General features: G+C 40.5%; 1 protein-coding gene across 1 annotated transcript in view; it reads right to left on the minus strand.

Annotated features, from left to right (window-relative positions):
* Window positions 1-413: 413 nt before the first annotated feature.
* ZCCHC24 (zinc finger CCHC-type containing 24) overlaps window positions 414-16,010 on the minus strand; it is a 148,218-nt gene continuing 132,621 nt past the window's right edge. Inside the window, exons 3-4 of the mRNA XM_077822933.1 lie at window positions 14,016-14,180; window positions 414-527 (exon numbers count right to left, since the gene is read on the minus strand). Coding sequence (XP_077679059.1) covers window positions 414-527; window positions 14,016-14,180 — 279 coding nt within the window. The remainder of the gene's footprint in view (window positions 528-14,015; window positions 14,181-16,010) is intronic.

A 16,010-nucleotide genomic window follows, 5' to 3' on the forward strand; every position in this document is an offset into this window, starting at 1 on the left:
TCCTGCAAAAGCCATTCATAATGTTTACTCCCCAGTGAACATTATACCTTGCCTAACAAACAGCACTTCTCTTCATTTCACCTGGCCATGATATAGGAACTGTGTAAACAATCAACAGAAACCACAGCAGTGGTTCCATTGTGAACACTATCAGTAACACTGTTTGATAGATATATAGATAGATCGATATATAAAACACACCATAGTCCTATAAATATATCTTGCACGTATACACATACACAGGAAAAGTGTTACATTCTATTAATGGTAAGGCATATTATTAGTTTAAAGATAGGCAAAATTGGCAATCTTTTTAGGTTTTTTTTTTGTCTTGGATTCTGAGTCGCTGTTGACCGCGTGCTGCCAAAGGATCTCGCAGGATGATGGGGACGGAAGAGGCCACCCTTGAAGGTTTATTGCACACGACGGCAGTAGTAGCCCAAAACTTTGCACTTCTCACACAGATGCTGAGGATGCTCCTTGCTCTGATCTGAAACATCCAGGCCATCCGGCTTTTCCAGGGGTCTCTGCAGGGAAGAAAGGGAATAGAGTATGCTCTAGTAAATGTCACTGACAATCGATTGTGTCTAGGCTTACAAAACCCAACTTTTAAGCTTATTTTGCTAGGCTTTCTCCCAGTGCAGCTAATGGTGCTATATTTTTTCCCTGAAAAGCCTAAACATGTTGCCAATCACCTGGCTCTGCAATGGTGGGAACTGTCTCGACAGCATGAATGTCATTCCCTTTCACACAAGGTCTTGTAAACCCTTATTCTAGCTGTACTGCGGAAAAAAGACTTAATTTATAACCTCATGCTATAAAACAGCCCCATTTATTGACTTGCCCCCAGTGATTATATCCCAAAAGACATTAGCACTTAGAACATAGGCATCCCATTGCCCCAGGCATGCCAGGGGGGTTAACACTATTAGCATTCAGTGCTAATACCAACAAGCCATCTTGCCAATGTACGGTTATGAAACAAGTGACAGAGGTTTGCCTGACACACACTTCCATATTTGGAGAGCTGGAATTTCCCGAACACAGCAGCTGCAAAGTGGGGGAAGAAAACTGCTCAACTAGTTATGTGGTTAAGTATTTGTAATAGCAGTTGGGTAAGATATGGCGGGGGGACAGAGGAGGAAATCAGTAAAACAGGGAGTGAAAATTCCTCAGATTTACTAGATCTTGTACTTTAAATTTCCCTGACATCTAAAAGCTTTCACATCAATTTAAAAAATAAATCACCCATACTGTATATCAAAGCAAGACTGCCTGTTTGAAAGGTGTGATGGGTACAAAGGTGACAGAGACATAAAGATGAAACAATACAATGTGCACTTTATAGTGGAATCATGAAAATGTATAACTTCTCTGGCTTTCTAAGAGTGCACTTAAAAGGCAGTCTGGTTGCTCGATGATTTGCAATAAAGGCGGCTGTGAGTGTTCAACTGTACTGTGGATAATGACAGCGAATGGGGTGTAATCTGAAAACAAGCCGAAGATTTTACACTATTTGAGGAATAGTAACTTCTTGCTGATCATCTCAAAATATTGTTCTTGGGGAGCGAAGTGGAGAAATATAAAGTAGACATTTAACCCTGTTCACTTCCCATTCCCAAACCCTCGCTCCAGTCTTGCCTGAAGTGATAAAATGTTAAGAGCATTCGATGTTCTAAATTATCAAGATTTCTAAATTAACAACAATTGACTAGATAATCACAATGGTCCCTTCTGGTTTAAAGTCTATGAGTTTATGAATTTAAATGTCTGCTCTTCATTCCAGGGTAACCCTCTTAAAATACTGAGCATCAAAACGAAAAGGCCATTTGAAACTTTTAGAGCAGGTAGTAACAACCCAGAGTTGAAGGGGTACATTTTACTGCATTCTAAAAGAAGAATAAAATAAGCCAAAATCTAATATATTCTACTTAGCCCAAGAAAGGATACCTGCAACTTCTTGCTGTGTTCATTCTTGTTTCTGACTCCTGAGATGAACATTTTCACTTATTGCCTTTCACAGATAGTAATAATAGCAAAATGGAATTAATTCTGTGGAGATTGCCAATAGTTTGTTCATCCCTTTCTCTACAGTACATGGCCCAATGCTTTGTTCACTTGGGGCCAGATTCTGAACTGGTGTAAATGCGCATAGTTCAGTTTACTTCAAGGGACTAGCACATGATTAAACTTAATCACAAACTTCAGTACTTAGCTGGATCAAGTACAGCGTTCCCAGCATTCAAAGCCTGTGAAAGATTCCCACTGATTTCAAAGAGCTTTGGATCAGGCTATTAATGAGTTCCTTAAAAACAGAGCATTAGAATTTGGGATTAGAACTCCGGAACTGGGATTCCAGCCCCGTGCTCATTCCACTAGGCCACACAGTAGTTCTGCCAGTCTAGTAATGGATAGTTTATATATATAACCAACCAAGTTACCAAGATGAATAAGCAATGTAAGGTCTGTTTTCAATTGGGAAAAACTGTCAACTCCCCCTCCATGCTCCCCCTACCCACCCCTGCAAATATTTCCTTCCTATGTCACCCAAGGAGATGTGTTGGATAACACGTGTTTTCCCTGAAGTTTGACCCCCATCTGCAATACAGTCTAAGTTGAGGTTCAGGCATACAAGAGTTAATTTGTGCTCCAAGAGGAAAGCTCCTGGAAGCTTTGAAATGATACACTTAAAACAGAGCAGCCATTCGGTACAGCTCTGATTGCTTCTACATACTAGCTGTGCTCTGATTAAAGAGAAAAATACAACAGTTATCATGTTTATTGAAATAAGCCAGGTTTTTGTTTTTTTTTTTTTTAAACACAAGGCCTCGGGAATCGTTTTTCCTGGAAATAGTGCAAAGGACGTTGGGAATGCCTCGGAGTGCCAAGAGTTTCTTGGACTGCTGTCAGAAACAATACCTCTCCATGGTTTGCGTTCCCCCTGTGATGACTGAGCTCAGCTTTTTTGGCCTGGGAGCCACTTAGATTTCAGAAATGTTATTGTTACCAGCACGTTACGACATACAGGCTGGGGAGAGAAGGGTTATGAACACAGGAAACCAGGTTGCTTGGGGCCAGCTGGAAGGCACAAAGCAGTATTAGGGCTGCTTTTTTGATGAGGCTAGAGAGCTATATCTCCAGAAACTACACTGTGTATCGAGAGGTTGCATCAAAAAAAAAGAAGTGTTGCTTCAATATTTAAATGCACTGAAGGGCTTGGCTTTGGCGTGTAGCTAAGTTATTTGCTGTAAAAATTAATCTGCCCCATTCCTATTATTCCTTTATCATTAGTAATGATAAAACAAATATTTCATAATAAAAAAACAACGTGGAGAGTTATAGGATGAGAGCAGCATTCCTGCTCCACCCTTCTTACACCATGTGAAAGGCCCAGAGTGGTGTAAAGAGGCCCTAAAAGCTCCGTGTCCAGCTGTAGCAGAATTCCCCTAGCACAGGCATGGTGCAGGATAGCTATATGGCTGCCTCCTGAGGTTCTGGGAGGTGTACCGCGGGGACAAGAGGTTGATGGCAGGAGGGAAGTATTGAGGGCAGGCTGCAGAGACTCTGAGCTAGCTGCTGTACCACAGACAGGCCCACAGGGCTATCTAAGGGTATGTCTACAGTACAAGTGCTACAGCGATACTGTCATAGTGCTGTAATATAAACACTACAGCAATGGAAGGAGGTTTTCTGTCATTGGAGTAAATCCACCCGCTTGAGAGATAGTACCTAGGTCAGTGGAAGAATTCTTCCATCGATCTAGGTGCATCTACAGTGCGGTTAGCTCGACCTAACTACGTTGCACACGGCATGACATTTTTTACAGCCCTGAGTGATGTTGCTAGGTCGACCTAGGTTTTAGGTGTAGATCAGGCCTAAATTATGTCAAGAGCCTCTTCAAAACCCCAAAATTTGGAGGGCACAAAGGTGGCTTAAAGACACCACAGCCCTCTTCCCTGGGCTGCAAGCTCTGTGACGCACCTCTGAGAGGCCCATCAGAGAATCGCACTTATGTTTCTTTGGTCACAGGTGCTGGTTGCTGGAAAAATAAGAGACTGAGAAGTAGAGATGGTAAAACAAAACAAAAAAACAGCTGTCAACAAATTTTCATTGGGAAAATCGCTTTTCAGTTTATGAATGGTTTCATGGAAAAAATATCCATTTTTCACTGAAATTTTCCAAGTTTTTATTGAAAAATGGAAACTGTTTTAAACGGAAACAAAATGGGTTTTGGGTGTTTTGTTTTTTCAGTGAAAACCCATTTTTGTAAGTGATAAAAATTGAAAAATATCTGGTTTTTCACATAAAGTTTTCTTTGTGTGTGTGGAATGGGGGAGCGGGAAAGAAAATTCTTACTATCTCTACTGAGAAGGCATTTGGCTGCAGTGACTATCCTGTTGCCTGCATGGAATAAAGATGAAATGATTCTATAGTTAAACAGCAAGGCCTGCTTCCCAAATTAACTTTTAATTGAAGCCTTTTGCTAACCCACATTCAGCATTTTTCTGATTATAATCCCCACCCCGCAAAATAAATAATTAACAAAACAAAAACCCCCAAAAAACCCCAAATGAAACCTTATGAGTTGTTAGAAAAATAAGGTGAGTCTGCATGAGCAATGGAAGTAATACCAGGGACAGTGCACCACTGTCCATCGTAATTTACAGTCACAGATGTACATACTGTAATGGATCTAAGCTTACTGTGCTATGTCTCAAAGATATGGTACAGAGTTCATATCCTGGCTTTGATCATCCCTTTTGAGATTCACAGCCCTCTGTGGATCTTTCCCTGTCGGTATGGAAAGAGAGGCCCTCCCTCTCAGCCCCTACCTGTGGAGGCTTCTCAGTGGGTCCCTAAGTCTGTGTTTGCAGGAGGGTTGGAGACTGCACATGCAGGAGAAAGGAAGAGTTGGTCCAGAAGAATGAAATGTACTTAGGAGAGATATTTCAGCTCCTTTCCAATGGAGCTGTACCCCCAAGGATATGGGGTTGATAGGAGCATTAAGGTGCAGAGCCAGTGTGGAGACAAAATGTCTCTTGCAGATCCAGAGAGATTCTTCCTGTCTGGAGGCATGCTTCAAGGTCATTCCCATGGGATAGCGTGAGGGAATCTCCACATGAGGGTCCTCATGGACGTTCACTTCCCCCGTCACAAGTTGTACCATGGACTGGAATGACCTGCCCTGTTCTTAGGTAATTTTTAAGCCTAAAATTACCTTGTTTGGAAGGGAGAACAAGCTGATATGCGGAGGAGAGCTATGAAATAATAAGAGCACAGAGAGAGAAGGCCAGCCAGACCCTGGCTCATAATAAAGGGGAATCTAATGAAATTCAAATGCAAGTGAACAAACAGCATGTAATTAACTCATGGGATTGTTTCAAGGTCTTAATGAGGTAAATAGATTAGCGTGGTTTAAATAAAGGATTAGACATGTATGAATTAAAATAGACTCTAAAATTACACCAGATAGGATAACAGTTACAAGCGTTTGCAATCCTCAAGTGGTCAGAAATTTCCCTCATGACACTGGCATTACAAGTATATAATTAATTATAGGTTTTGTTCTTGCTTTTCTCTGAAGGATCCAGCATTAGCCATTGTCAGATCATTGGCCTGTTCAAAGACAGCAGTTCCTATGTGAACTTTAAATGCAATTAATAATCTTATGCAGAGTATACACACTGTGTCTGTGGTGTCAGTTTACGTTTTGCCCACGTGGTACATCTCCATCAGTCTTGTTATGCAGTAATGAATTTAGCCCTGAGAATGAAATTATGAAGTGTTGTGCTAAACCAAAAGGAAATAAGAATGATCAATTGTATTAGAAGTTTAAGTAATATTAATACGTACAGCAGTTTGTATATAGCTGACATAATTCTGCATTTCTACTAACACATAAAAAATGTTCTCCTGTGTTTAATTATGCATTCCCATTAGGGTGACACATTTTTAATGGTACAAGTAATGAAATTAATGGACAGCAGGTTTAAAACAAATAAAAGGAAGTTCTTCTTCTCTCAGCACACAATCAACCTGTGGAACTCCTTGCCTGAGGAGGTTGTGAAGGCTAGGACTATAACAGGGTTTATAAGAGAACTGGATAAATTCATGGAGGTTAAATCCACTAATCCCCATTAGCCAGGATGGGTAAGGAATGGTGTCCCTAGCCTCTGTTTGTCAGATGGTGGAGATGGATGGCAGGAGAGGGATCACTGATCATTGCTTGTTAGATTCACTCCCTCTGGAGCACCTGGCATTGGCCACTGTTGGTAGACAGGATACTGGGCTGGATGGACCTTTGGTCTGACCCAGTATGGCCTTTCTTATGTTCTAAGTAGGTTTGGAATAATAGTCTTATTTTCACTGGATTGCATTCTTACGTTAGTAGAAGTAAACTCTTTGAGGTGATTGTATGTTTGTACAGTTTGTACAGTGCCTAGCAAATGGAGCCCAACTTAGTTGTGTCCCTTAGGAAGTACCACAATAAAAATGTTAAACAATAACAAAAGACTGCTGTGTGCAAAACCGAAATGGCATTTTGTGAGGCAGAGCTGATGTAGCCTGTTAATTTGGAGTGATATATACACACACTGTGCTCTCTGATGGTTACTTTAATTCTTGTTCTTGTTCCTTGCTGAAATAAGTCATTCAGATTGGAAGTATCTGGTTATTCTTTGTGTATGGAAAACAGAACATTAGTATGCTGTTAGGCCATATGTTAGCACAACTAAGGTGAGATGTGGTTCTGGCTGTGTTAATGCCCTATTGGGTCAGTACGGCTATATGTTGATTAATGTTATTCCACTGCTATCTCTTGACAACTGTGGAATTAAAGTGCTGCTATGGTCAGAAAAGTAATTCTGGTTCAAAATGTCATTTGATGGTACTTTTTTCCAGCTTCCTACATTTCTTTTCAGCTAGATCAAGGCAGCTTACTCATGAGCAATTTTACTCCTGACTTCATGCCCTTAGAGTAAAGGGTAAAGTTAACCCCGCTGACAAAATTACCTTTTTTTGGGTGATCCATACAAGCAATAGCCTGGATTCCATGGAGAATTTGTTTACACAATAAATTTATTTTCGGTCCAAGGGAGTAAATTCCTAACATCTGGAAGAAAATGGTATCCAACAAGACAAGTCAGTAACCAGCTGGCTGATTCTGTACCAGTGTCATAGACAGCAATGGAACAAGCCAGAAGGTCAAAGACATGGCTTGATAGGAGGCCAACCAGGAAGAAACCATGGACACAGATGCTACTACAAGAGGATAAGGGGAGAAAATGAATATTCAGAGCTTGGCATCTGGACTGTGATGCTGCCAAGAATGCCAAAAGAGCGGCTATGAGGACTGGGTCTACTGCTGGAGCACTATGACAAGCAACACAATTGGCAGCAAAATCCAATGCACTAGCAAGAAGAGAAGGTAGGATCAAGTGCCTCTTGGAAATTTGCTTTACAACTACCTTCTTATGTAAAAAGGCAATTTTAATATTTTTTCAAAAACAGAATTCAAGTGACAGTCCAGGAAATCCTCTGGAGCAGTGTCATGGGCTCTGTCAGTGTGATATGTTGTATTGATTTTCCGTGGTGAGGTTTGCACCACACAAGCCTCTCATGCTGCCCCATGTCCCAGCTCTCTTGTGATGGTCCATAGGGATTTCATGGCAGCAGCACAGGAAGGAGGAGTGGAGGACCAGCAGTGAAACAATTGAGGAGTGAAAATCCTAAGACATGGGGAGCTTCACACAAAGCAAAAAGAAACCATCAAAAGAAGCGACATCACCTGTGACAAGCTTTGACACTGCCTAGATCCAACCAAACTGTGTGTGATAATTCATTATAATTTATTATTTGGGGAGCATCGGCAACACCTTCTACTACACAAATTCTTCCATCCGTTCTTTTACAGAGCTCGAATGCCTTATTTGTACACAGTGCTATAAAAACATTGAGAAGACTTATCCTGCCCCAAAGAGATTCAAATCTAATTGGGACAGATAGGTATGTGAAATAACAGTGCAAGATTGAATGGAGACCTTCTCTGTGGGCAGCTGGCATTGGAACTCAATGGGTTGTAAGAAACAAAGAGGAGGTGGCCAACCCATGGAATTGTGGCTGTTCCAAGCAGAAAGGACCAAATGCTGAAACGTGTGCATGGGAGAAGACAAAAAGAGACTGCGGGGCATATGAAACAAGCAGCGGCACTGGAGCAGAGGGGATGGAAGAAGAGAAATGTAGGTGGGAACAGTCGTGACAAGCTTTGAAGTTGAGAACAACTAGTTTGTATTTGACACTAGGAAAGGGATAGAAAATAAGACAACATTTCACAGTGCCACTGTATAAATCCAGGGTACATCCACACCTTGAATTCTGCATGCAGTTCTCATGTTTCCATCACAAAACAGATACATTCGTATTGGAAAAGGTAAAGAAAAAGGCAACAAAATGAACAACTTCCATATAAGGAGAGATTAAAAAGACTAGAACTGCTCATCTTAGAAAAGAGACAATTAACAGGAGATATGATGGAGGTCTATAAAATCATGAATGGTGTGGAGAAAGTGTATAAGGAAGTGTTATTTACCCTTCACATAACACAAGAACTAGGGGTGACCTGATGAAAAGAGTAGGCATCAGGTTTAAAACAAACAAAAGAAAGGAGCTTATGCTCAAATAAATTGGTTAGTTTCTAAGGTGCCACAAGTACTCCTTTTCTTTTTGCAAACAAAAGAAAGTGCTTCTTCATACAATGCATAGTCAACCTTTGGAACTTGTTGCCAGTGGATGTTGTGAAGGACAAAACTACAACTGAGTTAAAAAAAGAGCTAGGTAAGTTGATGGAGGATAGGTCCATCAATGGCTGTTCACCAAGGTGGTCAGGGATGCAACCCATAAATCTCTGACTGGCAGAAGCTGGTATACTGGACAACGGGATGGATCACTTGAAAATGCCCTGTTCTTTTCATTCCCTCTGAAGCATCTGGCACCGGCCACTGTCAGAAGACAGGACACTGTCTGACCCAGTATAGCGTTCTTCTGTTCCAACTAATGGAAGTTAGGAGTGATTTTGTGTAACTACTTTCAGGCCAGGTCCTCAGCTGGTGTACACTGATTAATGAGACTATGCTCTTATTTTAATGAGACTATGCTAATATGGCTATATCACCAGTTGAGGATATGGCCCTTTGAGCTTTTAATTATGTTCATGTCAAGATGCCCTTTTCCATTATAGGTCACAATCAAACATTTAGCAAGTGGTAGTGATAGGAATGAGCAGGGGGTTAGGATGCTAAACCCATACTGCAGATAAGAAGCATTGAACAGATACTGAGATTCTTGCATCATCAACAATCTTGTCAACAACAACAATTTATTTTTTTTAAAAGACAAACACTGACTGAAGCAGAGCACTGGCCATTATTTTTCCTTTATGGGCCAGTACCTCTGGATGTTGACTCCAAACAGCTGGTGCTATTAAGGCTTGCTGCATACCTTCTTCTTAAAAAAGGGAATTCGGAGTGATAGGGATGTATCCCTCGAATGACATTTTGAAGTGTGGTGACTTTTCAGTGAAAGAACAGACGCTGGAGTATAGTAAATTTGGTTCCTCTACTTGAATAAACTAGCATTTGCACAGCACACTTTGAATAGGGGACATACCCAGTAATACCACAAAGTACTTGGACTAGAACTGAGTGAAATTTTTCAACTGAAACATTTTCCAGCAAAAAATCCAGCTTCAGTGACACTGAAACATTTCACGAATTTGTATTAATCTTAGTGAATTGTTTCAGTCAAAGTGCCCCCCCCGAAAAAAAGAAACATTTTGTTCTGACATTTTCCAGAAGAAACATTTTTGATTTTAGCATTCAAAATTATTTTTGATTTTCAAATTTCCTTTCGATTTATTTTTAAAAAATTTAAAATGTAATAACTTGCTTTGAATTAAAATGAGACATTTGATTTTGGGTGGAACAAAATGTTTTGTTTGACCTGAAATGATATTTTTTGCCTTTTTGATTAGCTGAAACATTAGACAAAAACCATTTTTGGTTTGACCCAAATGATTTTTTGAAATTGCCAGTGAACTGAAAAATCCATTATCCATCCAGCTCTAATTTCACAAGAGAATTTCCCAAGTAGTTCAGCCCAGTAGTCTGTGTCTTGTAGAGTATGTCTACACTGCCATGCCAGCTGACTTGCGCTAGGGCTGTGGGGTTATAACATTGCAGTGTAGGTGCTCGGCTCGGGGACCCTCCCCACTCTTGGGGTCTCAGAGTCCAGGCTCCAGTCTGAGCCCAAATGCCTACATTGCAATTTTATGGGCCCACAGCCCAAGCCTTGCAAGTCTGAGTTAGCCGACACAGGGTCAGCTGTGGGCGTTTTACTTCAGTGTAGACATGGCCAATGTTAAATGATTCAGAGCACCGCACAAATCCCTTATATTACTCTGATCCTACACTGTTGAAGTCAATAGGAATTTTCTAACTGACTTCAATGAGCACAGGTTCAGGCCCACAGAACCTAATTGCACCATGGGAGGAGGAACAGATTTCATCCTCACTCTATCTGCTTATGTCTTGAAGCATGAAGACTGAAAGCACTTGCAAAGCTAGTGAAACTGCAGATCACTTTAATCCCTTCACAATTTTATTAAGATGATGACCCCTCTATCAGAATGGCATAGCAAAGATAAAAAAACGACAGCTGTGATTACAGGTCCATATGCTTCAGCATGAGGGGAGGCTTCTTCAACTCCATCAAATATGGTGATTTATAAATCTCACGCTATTTTAAAAACAAGAACTGGACCAGGAAGGAAGAAAAGGACAAAACCTGCCTTCAGGGTCCGGTGTTGTATGTATCGCTTGCATCGTTCTATGTATCCTACAAGTTGTTCTATGTATCCCATGTCCACAGATCTTAATGCACTTTGCCAATATTTAATTAATTTAAGCCTAACAACGTTTGTAGGAGGTAAGCAGATCAGGAAACTGAGGCACAAAAAAGTTTTAGTTCCTTGCCCAAAGTCACGCAGTAGACTGGTGTCTGAGCCAACAATGAAATTCCAAAATACTAGCTCCCAGTCCTGGTTTTTGAATCAGCAGATCAAACTTAAGATGGGTTTAATAATGTGAAACTATTTATAACAGTGGTATTTCACTGTGTGTGTGTGTATGCAAGCAATTAAATAATAAAAAGCAACTGAATAGTCCTACAGCCATAAAAACATTTTACTGTCTGTATTTCATGGCCTGTTCAGTATCTATTTGTATGGAAATGTGTTAAAATTCTTAGGGCTGAATTTTCAACAGCCCAGAGCCAGTCACAAGTGTACTCACATTTGCCTTTTAGGTGACTGACTGACCATTTGCTAACTGCTGATTTGTACGTTCTAACATAGTAACTGTGTGTGCAGAATGCACATTTAGATCACAGCCTTGGAATATGGGCTTTTTTAAAAAATCAGGTCCTAAGTGTTTAGATTTAGTAATTTTTTAATTAAAAAAATAAAACAACAAATTGTTTATGAACCTCTTGAAAACTATTGGATTATTTGGATCAGAGGATTAGTAACTGGATATATGTTGTTGTCCACAAAGTATTAAGGACCTTAATTAAGGACCCACTACACAGCTTCAAATCCCTATTACACTTCCTGATGTGTAGTCTGCCACATATCCTGGATGCCCCTTTGACAACTGACTACTCTAAGTCATGTATGGGGATGTTAGTAGGAAGCATGTTGAACTGATGCAGTCCATGTGAGCTGTCTTTTGCTGCTTGTTCTGCGTTTAAAACACTTACATATAAGTCATTTATAACCTCTTGTTAGGAACCAGAGCTCTCCCTATTTTTGTTTAAACAATTCTGAGGCTCAACTTGGATTTGAAAATCCAATTAGGGGTGCCTAGATGCATCTTTGGATGCCTAAATACCATTAAAAATCTGGCCCAAAGAGACTGTGCCTGTGTAACTGGGCCTGAGTCTCTTCCATGACATCACAGGCTGCTAACGGCGGAGTGTCTAACCTCATTTGTATTGGATCAGTTTTCCTTTTTACCTATTGCATATATCATATGTCTGAACAATTCTACTATGGTTGGACAGCTGGTAATTTGATTTGCTCTTCAAATTTTACTGATTCACAGTCATTAGCTTGTTCTACTTGTTTTACAGAAATGTCTTCTCTCCTCCTTACTAGATAGTTCCACATTCTGCCTAAACCTTATATAGCTCTTCGTATCACACAGTGCTCTATGCCTTGTTTAGACTTGGCCAAGGTGAATTATATCTGCAGCAAACCACCTCCCTGGGAGTGTGTTAAATAATTGCCATTTTTCCATTTACAAAAATGTTCCCCAAAATTATAAAATCTCCATCACGTTTCCCCTTGAGGTATCTTGCATTTACTCCAAATTGGCTATCTTAAAGTAAGAAACTGTGGTGTTGCGTCTTTGGATACTTGCTCTAATAAGTATTTCACGTCTAATTATATTGGAATAACTAGATCCTAGATCTTGATCAGTGTCAACTGTGGTTTTCATACTTGACTTACTTCCAAGAATGAGGCCAGGAGTAGCCTCGGATTCTGTCTGGCTGCATAAGGAAACAATTCTGCACGAACACTAGCAATGTATGTTTTACATAGTCAGTATCCTATTCGATATCAAAGTAATCAGAATCTTCTAATATCAATGTTTTGGGCTCATGAGGAAATGATTTTACATGTAAGAGACCTGTGTGAACTGAATTCTCAAATGTGGGAGGTACCATATAGAATTTCCAGTCTCCCCTAACCAACTTAAGTGTTCGTTTCTACTGGGTCAAGCAAATTTAGTTTCCAGGTCCGGCGAGTGGTTTTCCTACATATGCAAGTTTCATCAGAAAATATTCATAGCATTTCTTTCTGCAGCTTTGATATAATCTCACTGCTACTGCAGCTCCATTTTCTCAACCCTTCTCTAAATTAGATCTGTGTCTAGTCACACCTGAAAACTGTAATTCTCTGCCAGTGGACTCTGTGTTGCAGACTCCTAGCATTCGCACAGGATGGAAGTGTAGTGTGATGAGTGGAAGTGAAGGAGAGTAACATTTCAGGAGGGTTTCATGGGATGCTATTTTGATGGGATGCTGGGGGCTCACAAATACGAGTTGGGACCAGGCTGCTATTGCTGTCTCTAGAATCTCAGCATCTTTTCTAAAGCTCTCTTTCCTACAACTCTGCTTGCTTGCTGCATCACTTATTAATACCAAAGCAAGACACCTTTTTCTTTACACCCAGGCTGTCTTGCTTTACTGTGTCACTGTCACTGTGTCAACCCCAGAGTATAGTATGTTGGGCTCATCTCTGGGTTTGTCTCCTTCACTAATCTTAAAACATTGTCCAGATGAATTGACATGGAAATGAGAATGTCATGTTCCTTAACGATGGGGTAAATCAGGAGTGAAGTTAAACAGGAATAAAATTGGTGTAAGAGAGTGGAGAATCACTAATATTAGGAGGCCCGTTATTGTTAAACTTTATGCTTTACCATAGCATCTAAAGGTCCTACTCAGGGTTGGGACCCCATTGTGCTGGTTGCTGTACAGAGACAGACCTGTACTTCTGATCTGGAGACATTTTCCAATGAAAAGAAGGGTACCCAAATTTTGAAACCCTGAGACAATGATAGGCAAGCTAGTCAAGACAGCGAGCAACGGATGTCAGACTAGATGATCCAGTGGTCCCCTCTGGCCTTAAACTCTATGACACAGAATCTTGCTTGCCTAGAACTTGGCATAAAACCCACGATAATATTTGCTTACACTTGTGCTGCAAATCCTTTCCTAGATGAATAGAAATCGCTTGTTTGTGTTCACTAGGAACAAAAACCTGCAGCTGATAAGACTTGTCTGTACACTGTTACCCCAAGTTACATTTTGGGCCTATCCTGATTTAAAAGTCAGATCGGAATTCTCTTGATTCCATGCCTGTATCTCCAGTGGCCACGCTGCCCACGCTACCCTACCTGTTTGTGAGGATAAACATTGATGTGACACTTGATACATTCTTGTCCCATGTTAGCCCAGGAGTTTCCACTCATCCATTTTCTCTTGCACTTAGGGCACTTGTATTCACCAAAGCAGCGTTTCTTGCCTTGGTACGGGGTCAGACCCTCTCCTTTTGGACGAGCCTAAATTACAAAAAGGAAAAATAAGTAGTAATGATGGGAGAACAAATCAATAGAAAATAACATTTAACCAGGAAGTTCATATAAGTTGGACCCAGTCCTCCCCACCCCCACAAATGGTTAGTGATACACAGAACTTCAATTTCACCAGAATAGAGATGCAAGGCTCACCAGATAGCTCCAAAATGTCATTAAAAGGACATTTAGGATTCTGTGTACAGCATCTTCTGCAGTTACTGCTCTGATATCAATATCTATCCCATTACAGCAGGATAGTGTCTGATGATACTCCATCAACTTTTCAATCCAATCTTCAGTTTTCTCTTAGGAAACACAATAAATCAAACCAAACCACACTTATGACTCTTCTGTACGGTGCATCCTCCATGTTACGATAATAATAATACTTTGCATAGCCTCAGCACCTTGCATCCACAGATATCAGAGCACTTCCAAAACAATTGAGAGCAAGAGAGAGAGAGGATTGCTCCCATTTTATTGACAGGTAAACTGAGGCACAAAAGCTAAGTGAATCACCCAAATTCATGTAATGAGACCATGGCAAAGCTGAAGCTCCACGAATCTGAACTCCCAGATAGCTGCTCTTAACTGCTAGTCAGCATTATTTATTCAAAGTATGTCATATATCTTAAGCACTTACACAGTACCTGTCACAGAAGTTTCAAAAATGAGTGCCTAAACTTAGGCTCGTAACTTTGGCACCTAAATAAATTGCCTTATTTTTTTCAAAAGCACTGAGCACCCAGCAGCTCTTACGGATGGTGCCCTAAATGGGCTTTAATCTTCAGAGGGCTGTTGGGCTTCCATTCCTATTTGACTCATGACCTCTCTTCTGACTCTAAGAACAAGGGTGTCAATTATTACATTGAAATGCATAATTTATCTATGAGGAACTGGATTGGGACTTATTTCATACTAGCCAGCAAATTGTCAGCAGTGGGTAATCTGAACTTACTACGAGCCATGGATGGGATTCGGATAGGTGACCTAGCAGTGAAAGCGGGAGGGACCTAGCAGTGAAAGGTCCCTCCCGCTTGGCTGGGGGAGGGGCCTTTAGCAGTTGGTGGGCTTGCCCACCCACTTCCCGGGATTTTCCAATAAGACCTAGCAGTGAAAGGCTCCATATCCCATTATTAAACCCTGGTCCATTCCCCATTGCTGTATTTATTTGCTAGCTGTAGTTAGGAAAGTTTTTCAATTTTGTTTGATACTCTGTATTCGTTTGTAAGTCTGTCTTACAGTGCACCTAAAGGAAATCCTTTAGGTAATTAATTGGCTCTCACAATAAGTCGCTAAATTGGTTAGGATTTGTTCAATGGCAGATCACTCTAAATAATATAATTAGTGGCGTAAAGCATCGTAGGGGGATTCTCTGATAACTGTTAATATGTTAGGTCATAAACTACATTATTTCCCTTGATTACCCTCCTGAGTATATTTCCTTCATTTCATGACTCACAAGGAAGGGCAGAAAGCAATGATTGAAATGCCCATCATCTAGAAAGTATTGAGATCCACATGGTTTCCATTTTAGATTTTCATTCTCCTACCCCAAATCCTGGAAACAGTAAATCATGTTTTTCTCTGTGGGACTGACATGTTTTTCTCTGTGTAGCCTGATAACTACATCATTGCCTCTCATAATAATGTTTACTTTTTTGCGTAACCTTTTAAGGTTGCTTAACATCCTCTGATGGATTCTAACAGCCCCAGAGTAACTTGAATGCTTTTAGGCAACACACATCCCAGTAAAGAAAATTTGTACTTAGTAAAAATAAAACTTCATCTGTGTACAGAATCTGTTTGCTTCTG

This window comes from Eretmochelys imbricata, chromosome 7, assembly GCF_965152235.1.
Source record: "Eretmochelys imbricata isolate rEreImb1 chromosome 7, rEreImb1.hap1, whole genome shotgun sequence".
NCBI classification, from domain to species: Eukaryota; Metazoa; Chordata; order Testudines; family Cheloniidae; genus Eretmochelys; species Eretmochelys imbricata.